The sequence below is a fragment of the Delphinus delphis genome, chromosome 8, assembly GCF_949987515.2.
Source record: "Delphinus delphis chromosome 8, mDelDel1.2, whole genome shotgun sequence".
Taxonomy (NCBI): domain Eukaryota; kingdom Metazoa; phylum Chordata; class Mammalia; order Artiodactyla; family Delphinidae; genus Delphinus; species Delphinus delphis.
This window is the reverse complement of record NC_082690.1, coordinates 102,207,579-102,219,787: the sequence shown is the minus strand read 5'-3', so window position 1 is coordinate 102,219,787 and position 12,209 is coordinate 102,207,579. Positions and strand designations below refer to the sequence as shown.

General features: G+C 48.9%; 1 protein-coding gene across 4 annotated transcripts in view; it reads right to left on the bottom strand.

The window, feature by feature from the left end:
- The window catches only part of MARK2 (microtubule affinity regulating kinase 2), a 58,390-nt gene extending 46,426 nt beyond the window's left edge, over positions 1 to 11,964 (bottom strand). For all 4 annotated transcript variants that reach the window (XM_060019099.2, XM_060019101.2, XM_060019102.2 and 1 more), the window contains exon 1: positions 11,186 to 11,964. In XM_060019099.2, the coding sequence (XP_059875082.1) occupies positions 11,186 to 11,239 (54 nt within the window). In that variant the 5' untranslated portion in view covers positions 11,240 to 11,964. The remainder of the gene's footprint in view (positions 1 to 11,185) is intronic.
- Between the last annotated feature and the right edge of the window lie 245 nt (positions 11,965 to 12,209).

The following is a 12,209-nucleotide window of genomic DNA, read 5'->3' as shown; positions in this document are numbered from 1 at the left end:
TCCATGTCATGGCACCAGCAGTTTTCACTGTCACTGCTTCTGCACCAACAGTGCAAATGGAAATGAAATTGTTTCAGGATAAACCATGAGAGTCAAAAAAGTTATCCAACCCTATGCATATTTATCACAACTTGTGTTTGTTGTTGAGCATTCACACAAAAGAAAATATTTTTTGAAGCATACCTGGTGCTGATACAACTTGAGCCATGTCTATAAATCCGCTCATTTGTAAGGTGAAAGTAAAATTTTATAAATATTACCTCGGTCTTCATGTTTGCAGCTAAATCTTTAATTCGACAAGTCACGGTAACATATGAAGTGGCACTACCCTGAACTTTACTGACTTTTCATTCAGTGGGCATTCAGGAACGTCAGCTGTTCAAAACGTCATTAGTCACTCAGCTACTTGGTGGGCTCTTCCAGCCAAAGCAATAACTCATCCTGTAAGAGGCTTCAGTGACTTTGTCATTTCTAGGTGGAAAAGCTGGAACAAATTTTGGCTTTGAAAGAGACCATGGTGTGTACGCTTAAAACATGTAATTCCTTCTTCTTTAAACTCTGACTGATTGGTCTTGAAATGATGCTTCAACCTAACTGGCATCCTAATACTACATGAAAACGCTCTGTTGCATAAAATACAATAAAGTACATTATTTGCATCTATAAAGCTGAGAAGATAACTTTCATTATGATTTTCATTTCTTTTAATTTTTTTTTTCAGTTCTTGTCTACAGTTTCGCCCAGTTTCTTCAGAGTAGATCCCTCCCTTTCACTTGTTGATATGTCCAGTTGCAGTAAACAGAGCTGGCAGGTACGTTGAGAAAGCAAGACTTCCAACCTCCCTTTTTTAAGCCAACAATTAATCCTTAAATATAAGAGAAATACTATAAACTTCCTTCTATTTTAGAATAAAACAGAATTAAGTGCTAAAATAAACTATAAATAAAATTTTAAAAATTATTAGTTTTCCAAAAAGTTTTTACAAGTAAGTGTTGCAGGTTGTACTTACTTCTTGTGTTTCTTCAAAGGTGAAGGAAAATGCTGGGATTTTAAAATAACTACTTATTGTACAACAATGAGGTTTACAGAGATTAGCAGGTATAACCGAAGAAAACTAGTAAGAGCACAGCAGAAGTACTGAGAACAAATCGAGTTCATCACTGGAAACTTCCATATTTTTTTATAAATTTACTTTTATTTATATTATTTATTTTTGGCTGCGTTGGGTCTTTGTTGCTGCACACGGGCTTCCTCTAGTTGTGGCGAGCAGGGGCTACTCTTTGTTGTGGTGCGTGCGCTTCTCATTGCAATGGCTTCTCTTGTTGTGGAGCACGGGCTCTAGGTGCGTGGGCTTCAGTAGTTGTGGCACACAGGCTCAGTAGTTGTGGCCCTTGGGCTCTAGAGCTCGGGCTCAGTAGTTGTGACACATGGGCTTAGTTGCTCCGCGTCATGTGGGATGTTCCCGGACCAGGGCTCGAACCTGTGTCCCCTGCATTGGCAGGCAGATTCTTAACCGCTGCGCCACTAGGGAAGTCCCAGAAAACTTCCATATTTATGCCTTAAAGTACTACCTTAAAAATTCTAGGAAACACAAAAATAAAGAAGTACACATTCCACTGGCCAAGAGTGATGACGTCAACACACATCATTTAGCCTCTGGAAAACTCCACTGTACACTGGTAAGAGAATGAGAGTGAAATAGGCAAATACTGCATTAATGTTACAATGAAAATTATTTTGACTTTGTATAGCACCAAACAGGTCTTAGGGACCCCAAGGGTCCCCAGACTACACTTTGAGAACCAAGTTCAATATTGTGCTACCAAAATTAACAAGTGCCTCCCCAGATCTCTCCCAAGACAGGATCTAGAGTTATGGCATTCCTGATTGGTCAGAGGAAACAGCCTAGAACTAGCTTAGACCCTGTCACCAGGGAAACTGGAATGCCATCCCTAATAAGTTGTCAAGTTGCCAAGCCTGGATTTACTGAGGAACGTGGCTCCAGAGACACAAAAATAAAATGCTTTCTAAAGCAGTGAGTCCTTAACTTTACAGAAATCAGAGGAATAGGAGAAAGAAAGGACTGGGTGGTTCTGGGATTTTATACATGAAGGCGATCTCAGACTAGCAAAATTCCTCTCCTGAGCCATGCCACAAAAGAGGCTTACAGGGCTTCCCTGATGGCACAGTGGTTAAGAATCCGCCTGTCAATGTAGGGGACACAGCTTCGAGCCCTGGTCCGGGAAGATCCCACACGCCACGGAGCAACTAAGCCCGTGTGCCACAACTACTGAGCCTGTGCTCTAGAGCCCGCAAGCCACAACTACTGGGCCCGCGTGCCTAGAGCCCATGCTCCGCAGAAAGAGAAGCCACCGCAATGAGAAGCCCGCCCACTGCAACAAAGAGTAGCCCCCACTCCACGCAATTAAAGAAAGCCCGCGCATCAACGAAGACCCAATGCAGCCAAAAATCAATCCATAAATAAATAATTTTAGAAGTTCCCTTAAAAAAAAAAAAAAGAGGCACACAGGCATACAAACAGGTAAGGCAGTGGTACATGGAGATGAAAACCCAAGATGGACAGTGAAAAGGAAGGAACAGAGTTCAAAGAAACCAAACAGAGAAAAAAAAGGAAGTGAGACACAAGTCAGCAGAGGGGTCAAAAGGAAGAGGAAAATACACTGACAGAAACATTCCCTGATGAGCTCTGCGGCGACACTGTTACCTTTCTCCCTGGCCACAGTGGCAGTGTGAAAAAAACTGAGCAACTTACTTGCTGTTCTGATAAGGCATTCAGGCTCTAGAAGTGGCAAGCAAGGAACATCAACAGGAACCAACTGAGACCAAAATCTCGGCCCAAGATTCAAAGTCCACAAATCCACAGGAGCCGCTGAGAAATGACTGTCACCCTCCCTCCCAGGCCTCACAAAGGGGAGGCTTTCTTTTCACTTCAGAAAAGCCAACAAAGGTAACAAGAACCTGCCCTGAAGGCCCCTCTGCTAGTGAAAAAGGAACCTAAAATCATCAGCTGCTAAGTTCCCATGTGGTCTTTAAGAGAAACAGGGAGCTTTCTCCTGTTGCCAAAGGGTAAATACTGCACGTGAATAAAGGAACACAATGAAAGAAATCCTGGCACTAGGTGGGGCCTCCTCTAACACCCGGATCCCAACAGCTGGGAAAAGCCCATGCTCCAGTAACTTTGGATTTGGCCTTCCAGCCAATGAAGAGACTGCACATCCACCACCAACACCACCACCATTCACACCACAGAAATAATGGGCAGGCAGAGGGTGGTGTGTTTTTTTTTCCCCTTTAATCAATAAAGTTGCCTAATATTGATATCTTGTAAATAAATAAACGAAGTATTTTTTAAAAAGTGCTTTCAAAAGTACATAAACCCCTCCAACAGCATCCTATTTTCTTTCAGATATCTGATTAAAAAAGAAAGCTAAAATAAACAAACAAATTAAAAAACCCAGAAATGCTAGGAAAAGCACCTATGGAACCCCAATGGCTGGAAGAGGCCAAGATTCTTCCAGTCATTACAGAGACATTCCAAACTACGTCCCTTATACTGACCTGGAGTTGTGTGGTGCTCAGAGAAAATTCACTAAGTTGCTCAACTGAAACAACGATGACGATAATTATTACGTCCTGCCAGCACTAATGTAAGCGCTTTATATTCATTAACCCTTTTAATACTCACAACAACTATATCTCTAAGATAGGTATTATTATTGCTCCTTTTTCTTTACAGGCCTAGAGGGATAAAATAAGCCCAAGGTCACAGTAGGGGCTGACCCAAGATTCCAATACAGGGACTCTAGCTGCAGAGCCTGCTCTGACCACAGTGACACCGTTTATTGGAAGTCCGAAAGTGCTGGGATCTCCTTTCAACTCTGCCATAAGCTCAACTCAATCAGAATGCTATGCTAGACCAAGAGGGCCTAAGGGACCCCACTTCCTGTGACTGGAGAACCAGTAATTCAAACTCTTTTGGGCAAAAACAAAGCAAGAAGCCAAAAATGCTGCCAATGCTATGTGCAAAGGCAGTCAAAAGATGGCCATCTGTGGAGAGGAGGTGAGGAAGTGATGGGGTAAGGGAAAACCAGCAGACACTCGGGTCTAAAGAAGGTGAAGGAAAAAGGGGGCCACCCTGCATATAGGATATGAGTAACCAAAACAAAACCTTCAGTAAAATGGTCCTCAGGAGAAGCAATGAGTAAACCACGGTAGCAGCAACAAGGACATAAGCTAGAGCTCTGCCTGCAGGTAGCTGCACTCATTAATCACCAAGCTTCTGGACTTGGGAGCTTTCTGCTTAGTGGGAGACTGAGAAAACAATCCGGCTACGTCAGCAGCACCTGCAGTCCAGTTGCAGGGGGCTCAGAATCCTGCTCTGTCCCCTCCCTGAGAAAGATTCCGTACTGTGTTCAGGAAGTGCCAGTACGTGGTGACTGAAGGCTCCCACCTTCCCTACGGGTCCCTTGATCAGGGACACTCAAACTGTTCCCCATGGCTGAAGTACCTGTTGAACTGCCAAAGATCAAAAACTATTCTCTCTCCTTTTTTCTTCTCCAGCGGGCCTGGACAGCCAGCAGGCCTGGACAGACAGTAGGCCTGGACAGACAGTACCTATGTACCGATCCAAAAGGTCTGGGGTCTGGTTGGATTTAGCAGCCAGATCACGACAGCCAGGAGTCAGGAGTCCCGATTCCCTTCCAGATCCACACGTGGGGAGCCAAGCACAGACCTCCTGGCCAGACGAAGGGCCTTTTGCCAAGCTGTGAACTGCAAAGAAAAGGAGCTCTATCTTAGAGCTTCCAGTGAAAGGTGTGTAAGACCAAGTTGCTTTGAGTAGCATGAGGTGTGGAGAAAGCCCACTCACTGGAGAGGCCCAGGTCAGAGACCCATCCAGAATTAGGAGGGAAGGTGGTTGTTTACAGACCTCCTCCAAACTCATGCCTCAATGAGCAGAGCCCCAGAGGAGGCAGATCTCTGTATTGCCAATTTCCCAAAGAGCACAGAGGAAAAGAGGCCGAGGCAGCTCAAAACTAGCTTGACTGGTTCTACAGAGAAGCCGCTGGTCTGCTCCGCCTTCCTTATGTTAAAAAGAAAAAGGTGGCTTGGAGCCAGACGTTGAACCCCCCTTCCCCCTCCCCCACTTCACTGTCCCACAGGATCCACCTAGCCACCAAGACCAGTGTCCATCTAACCCTCCCTCCTACTTGTGATACTATGACTTCATAAGCCTGAAGTCAATCATTTGCTGCACAAGAGGAATTATATTTGTTTTTTGCCCTTTTCCAATGAGAAGGAATAAATGAAAGTAAGGGGGAATGAGTGCCAACCCAAAGACAGACATCTGTGGAAAGAACTCCCCAAAGGGACCAAAAAAACTTCAAACACTCTAGACAAAACGGACATTCAGATGAAGGGATCTAGCCTATTTATACCCGGCAAAGGAGAAGCAGGTCGAGTGGGCCAGAGAAGGCCCTGGGACCCCTCCTCTGAGGGAGAACTGGAAGCCAAGGGGGCCAGATGTTCTCTTGGTGCCTTTTCAGAACCAGATGTACCATCTCAAAGTCTAAGAAACAGCAAAGACATTCAACAGTCCGCACTAAAAGGGCTGTGGCGGGGTAGTGACGCTCTGCTCCGAGAGCTAGAACTTTCAGAGTTAACATGGCAATAGACAGCCTCTTCCCATGCCACAAGTGGGAAATGGGTGTTTCCTCCCCCACAAGGTTTGTAAAGCCTTACTCTTCCCTTTGCTGAGACAGAAGGGGAAAATGCATAGATAACACTTCAGTGACTCATACTTGATGAAGGCTGGGAGAAAGCCTGGAGAATCCAAGCTTCAGGTGCAAAATGTACAAATACTGGAATCTACCATCAAGAAAAGGAAACCCAGCCACCTATCTGGTTTGTCATTTTGCTGAACTTCCGCTGAAGGAGGAAGGGCCAGGTTTAAGCTCCACCCACCCTTTCCATAGCCCTCTCAATTTTTGCTTTGACGCAGGAAAGTGGCAAATGTGGCAGCGTCACCATGGCTAAGAGAGAACCAAACCCTTTCCACGTCTCCTCCCAAAGCAGAGGCCTAGTGGTCAGTCTACAGCTTAACCCAGCGCAAGGAGCTGGGGCTGGACCTGGTTACTGCAGGAAAGCCTCATCAGGCAGCCTTAGGGAAGGAAGGATGACCACCCTCCTTGCCGTTTCCATCTGCTGAGGTTACTTCATCCCAATCCATTAATGACCTTCAAAGTGCTGCTGGGGGGAGTCCATTTAGCAGAGACGCTATCTTGGGGCCAAGGGTGGCGTCCAGCCCCCACCTCGCTTGTCGATAATGGGCCACAAGGTCCAACGCTTAGCTGCACTCTAGGCATAAAATATTCATTTAAGTCGACATAGTACATATGAGGAAAGTCATGGAAGCTCCTGGGAGAAGAGGAATGCCAGCCAGGTGGCTAAGTGCTCAATGGGAAAGAGTTCATGAAGGCATGGGTTAGTCCTGGTCAAATGCCCACTGAGAATTAGGCTGTTCTGTCCAAAGGGGAAGCAGTCTAGTCTGAGATGTTTTTGACTCCCAAGAGCTCTAACCATGCAAACCTCTCAGAAAACAAATTCTCAGTCTTTTCCTGCCTCACAGGCATCAACTCTGTTTAAGACATTTATGCTGAAGAAAACTCAAGCCCAATCTTTGGTCGCCATCCGAAAGATTCAGTTATCCCCGTGCAAACTTGATTTTAATCTGAAGCAGGCTGAATTTCAATGACTGCCTTGTATCCATCTGTTTAGCTACTTCCCAAAGTCCACAGACTAGAGAGAAATTGTTACAATTTACTAGGTAGCTACCTTTACCAGGTTCAAAGGTTATAGTATGGCAACTCTAGGAGCCCCTGGTCTAACAATACCTCTTCCCTGTTTCGAGGGTGAAGCAGAAAGTAAGACTATATGGTCTGACATTCACCCACACCCCTGACTAGAAGGCAGCACCACCAAGGAGCCCCTGGCCAGGGTCAAAGGGCAGAGGTCGGAGTCAGCACGCAGAGCATGGGGCTTGCTGCACAGCCTGCAGGACAGGGAGTGAAGGGAGAGCGAACCGAGCTCTCTACAAGACAACACTAAAACCAGATTACTCAGTGAAACATTCAGCCAGAATCAACACTGGGATCCAGGGATATGTGTGTTTGGAGCGGCTCAGTGGTTCTGTACGCGATTCTAAAAGTTAGATTTGCTCTCACCCACACTTCCAAACTCCTCTTCCCAGAATCATCTGAGAGAAGAAACAATGCCACTCACTCCCTGGAAGGACAACAGCAGACCCCTCCCTGGCCCACTGCAGCAGAGGCAGAGGCAGGTGGGCAGTGAAAGCCTCTTGCTTTCTCTCAGGTGCTTTCTCTCAGGAGCCCTCTCTTGTGGTTCCTGAGGCCCAGAGGTGGGGCAGGTATGAAGCCAATGTAGGCCCTCTACCAGGTGTTACAGGAAGCTTTCGCCAGCGGCAGGTGGACTCTGCAAGTTGGACCCCTCTCCACTTGCCTATTACTGCTGCTGCTGGCTGGAAGACAAACAGTCATCTTGCTGATTGCTTTCACCACTGCCAAGCCTCCAGGCCAACAGAGCCATTTGGAAAAGTGAACAGAAAGCTCAGCTCTCAGATTAAGAATGCCCAAAACTACCAGCCCCAGGTCACAACCCTCTTTCTGCAAAAGGAAGAGTCTATGACTGTGAAAAAGCACATCTGCAATCAGGTGTCACAAAAATCACAATAAAGACAGGGCTTAACTTTCTTTTTATCTCCTACTTTCACTGTTAGAAGCAGAGTCGACAGCAAACAGGCAATCTCTCTGCAACACTAGGTTTATTTTTATGCTTCAACATTTTGTGTGTGTGTATGTCTGTTTAATTCAGATGTGATCAAAGAGCTCCTAGAAACAGCTTCTCATCAGCCACATGTTTTAAAGAAAGGGGGAGAGAAAGAGCAAGAGATTGGAGCTCGGAAGACAACCAACAGTTTGTTTACCTATTTTCTTGTGAAACCAATTAAAATAATTTAAATCTAAATAAGATAATAGAGGAACTTTGTTATTTCTATTTTATTATTATTATTTTTTTTTTGCGGTACGCGGGCCTCTCACTGTTGTGGCCTCTCCCGCTGCGGAGCGCAGGCTCCGGACGCGCAGGCTCAGCGCCCATAGCTCACGGGCCCAGCCGCTCCGCAGCATGTGGGATCTGCCTGGACCAGGGCACAAACCCGCGTCCCCTGCATCGGCAGGTGGACTCTCAACCACTGCGCCACCAGGCAAGCCCAGATAATAGAGGGCCTTTGGGGGAAAGAAATCAAACCAACCAAATCCCCTTTTTATTTCACAACATTAAGGCTTATGCAATGACCATTTTAGCTAGAATCGCAACAGGACCGAGAAGAGCTTTCTGGTCTCACCTGGTGGCATGATCTAGCCCAAAGGAGACCAGTGCTTCAGGCCTCTCTAGCCGTATGACCAGAGGAGGTGCTACTTGTCTCTTTTCTTGTTTTAAAAAATACTGCATCTGCCCATTATGTTTTTCGAAATCCACGCTTTTACTGGAATGAGACTTAATATCAAGTCAATGGTGTGGCTACCCTGAGAACGACAGAAGGACCAATGAAGCGGCTCAGGGGAACCTAAATCCATGGAGTGGAAACAGGATGAGTAATTCATAATTTGGAACAGGGTGACAATGTATGCAGCCAGTGCTCTGGACAAAGTTATCAGGAGCAGCTTACGTTCCCAAATGGTTCACAGAGTTCTGCTATCACAAAATCAGTAGGCGTGCACTGGGTTCCTACTATGCGCTCAGCATTATGTGAGGCTTGTAGGGAAGAGAGGAAATCAATGCACACATCACAAGAAAAAGACCAAGGCAAGAATACATTTACATGGAGTAAAGAGCACAAAGAAACCACATTGAGGCACTCTGTTACTCTACTTTGCTGAATACAATGCCCCCCACAGCCTTGCTGAGAGAGTAGGCACTCCACCGCCACTCCCCAGATGCCTGAGGGTGCCAGTCAGTCACTTGGCCTCCTCCTACCAGCTCAGAATCAACAGCCTGGGAAAGTCCTCTGGTTAAGCAGGGTTTACCTGCTAAATAAAGGCTGTGATAGGAAAAGGAATGGAACAGGCAACCTCAAGAGGGCCTCGAGAAAGTGGTTCCCAGTAAGGAGAGAAACAGCTGGCACTGGAGGGAAAGACGGTGAGATACAGACCATGCTCCAGTTTCCAAACACCTCAGTCCCATACAGAAGCAGCTGCCAAACCCGCTGATGAAACGGAAATCAACCATCACTCCCTCTCAACCCATCTCAACCCCAGAAACAAGCAGTCAATCCATCAGTAACGAAAGGGTCAACCACTGCAGAAAAACTTATCCAGAACTCCTCTTGAGTTCCTGACTGCCCAGATGACAGAGAGTGAGGGGGTAACAAAAGAGAAAAACATCAGAGAAATGAAAAGAGGGTGGATTTTTCAGAGAAAGGTGTTAATATGCAAGAGAATATAACAACAGTTCTATTGCACTAAGGAGAAAGAAGGAAACAAGATGAAAACATAAATAATGTAGTGAGGGAGAAGGATGCAAAAAGCACTTCAAGCCCCACAGGAGAAGAGCTCTTTTTTCAGGTCAAGTTTTTTTGGCCTAGTAAAGTTCTCCACCAAGTTTTTTTGGCCTAGTAAAGTTCTCCACCAAGGTATGACAGGCAGGAGACTCTCCACAGAGCAGGCAGCAAGGGACACTAGAGATGGTGAAAGAAAGGGGAGGGGTGGAAAGTGGACGCCTCTCGGCTAAGAGGTGAGATGACACAGAAAAGGCTAAGGCTTGGGTGACAGATGATAGCAGTGATTGCCAGGATGAGGGGGAAGTGTGTAGCTCAAGAAACTAGCGTGCAAAGTTCCTGGCCCGGGGGGTTACAAAGACTAGCCAATCACAAGGGGATGGATAGGGGCATATATGGGAAAAATAAACATGAAGTGAAGAAGGCAGGAAACTAGTATGAAGATTAAAGGCAATCCTAATTAGGAGGCATAGTAAGTAAGATGGGGTGAGGGCAGAGAAACCAGAAGGCAACAAGCAAGGGGGAAAAACTATGTAAAGTGACAGATCCAGGAGTGAAGAAACAAGAAAGCCTCACGGTTTGTGTTGCGGTGCAAGAGGACAGAAAGGCAAGGCCGGGGATGCGGCAAGGCCGGGGATGCGGCAAGGCCGGGGAAAGGACCGAGCAACAGGTTGTGTAAACGAAGTGGGGCTGAAATAGTGACTGTCTTTCCCTCGGTAGGGAGAGCCCAGGGAGAAGGCTGGTACAGCACTCACAGTGAGAAACAGGAGGCCAAGACTCAAAAACACAAACCCCAGAGGAAGAGAACGTGAGGGAACCAAAGACTCTGAAGGGAGTGAAGACTGGAACCCCAAAGACAACCTGTGGGAAAACTATGCGCATGACAGCTGTACGGGAAAACACGGAAGCAACAAATGCCAGCGCGAGGCACCAGGGAGCTCCTGGAGAAGAGAAGGGAAAGTGATGAGCAAAGAGTAGGCGAAAGATTTGGAAAGGTGATGAGGGTGGAGCTGGTGGGTTGCAAGCAAGAGGGAGAGCACAATCTGGAAAATGCAAGAGGCAGGGTAGAAAGCCGGGGAACTGAAAGGGGATAGGCATCGAGAACACACTCCGGGGCAAGGACCCTGAGGGTGAAAGCTGGGACTGGGAGAACCGGTGCGGGCGGAGGGGAAGCGAGGCTGGAGGGATGGAGGAGGAGGAGGAGGACAACGACCTGGGGCAAATCGCAGGGTGCCAGTCGAGGAACAGGAGGGTGGCTGCTTTAAGCGTGGGTGGAGGAAGACCAGAAAAGCCCCCGAGAGAAAAAGGGAAGAGAAGAGGAAGCTGGGGAGGTAACACGGAAGAGCGCAGGAGGGCGGTGAGGGGAGAAGGCGGGGGGGTCGGCAGAAAGACAAGTGTACAGCTTGGAGTCTGGACGAGGTGGGTCCCAGGAGAGGACTCGGAAAGGAGATGTACGGGGCCAGGAGCCAGATGACAGGGCAGCCGAGGCTTACAGGATGGCAGCAGGGGCACGAGGGGAGCTGAGGAGGGAGGAGGCTCTGCAAGGTGCAGGGGCCCAGCCAGAGAATTCGGGGAGCCCTTAGGGCTCCTTACCTGCTCGGTGTCCCTCTCGTTCAGCGTGGGTAGGGGGGTCCGGGCGCTGGACATGGCGCCGGTATCTCAGGGGAGGGAACCGAGAAGCTCGGAGGAAGGGAGGGAAGGGAAGGCGCGGAGCCCGGCCGGGCGGGGCTTCTCACAGCAGGGGCACCCACCGCATGGGCCCCGGCCGGGGGTGCGGGGAGGCCGGACTGCCGCTCACGCCAGCCCGGGGATGCGCCGCTCGGGCTAGGCCGCGCCGGCTCCGAGCGGCTCCGGACCGCACCCCCCCGACCCCCGGCTGGGCTGTGCCGCCTTTCGGCCGGGCCGCGCCGCTCCGCCTACTCTCTGCCGCCGCAGCCGGCCGCCTGCCTCGCTCCTCCCCTGCCCTCAGCGGCACTGCTCCGCGCCCGGCACACAGGCAGCCGCCGCCGGACCTGCTGCTCCCAACATGGCCGCCACCACCGCCGGCCCTCGGCTCTTTCCGCCGGCAGCAGCCGGAAACATCCGAAGCCGCTAGAAACGGGAGGGGGGCGCGCCTTCTCCTCCCGGCCACGGACTACTGGTGAATTCCGGAAACACCCGAAGAAGGTAATCCCGGGGACGCGCGCGCCTCCTCGATTCCGAAGACCAAGCTTCGGCTCTGTTTGCGGAAATCCACGAAGGGACTCCGGGTACTCCAGCCACGCCCACAGGCCTTTCCCCGCCCACTTCCAACTGGCTCTCGGCAGTTTCCGGAAACACCCGAAGCCGCCCCGCTTGCCTTGAGCCGGCCCCGCCCGCATCCCGCCCCGCCGACCGCCGGCGGTCGTCGGCCATTTCCGGCAACACCCGAGGCCGGGCGAGCGTCGGGTCATTCCCTCGGGTGGTACCCAAAGTCTGACTCTTCGTTTCTTTCCGTCAGTTTTCGGGTATTTTCAAACCTTGAACAGGGAGCGTGGATCACGTGTGCGTATTACCATTTGACTAAACAGAAAATAAGGCTGTTAGCCATCCCTGCTGTTGGCATCCTTTGGTTCTAAGGCAACTTCCTGTCTGTGTG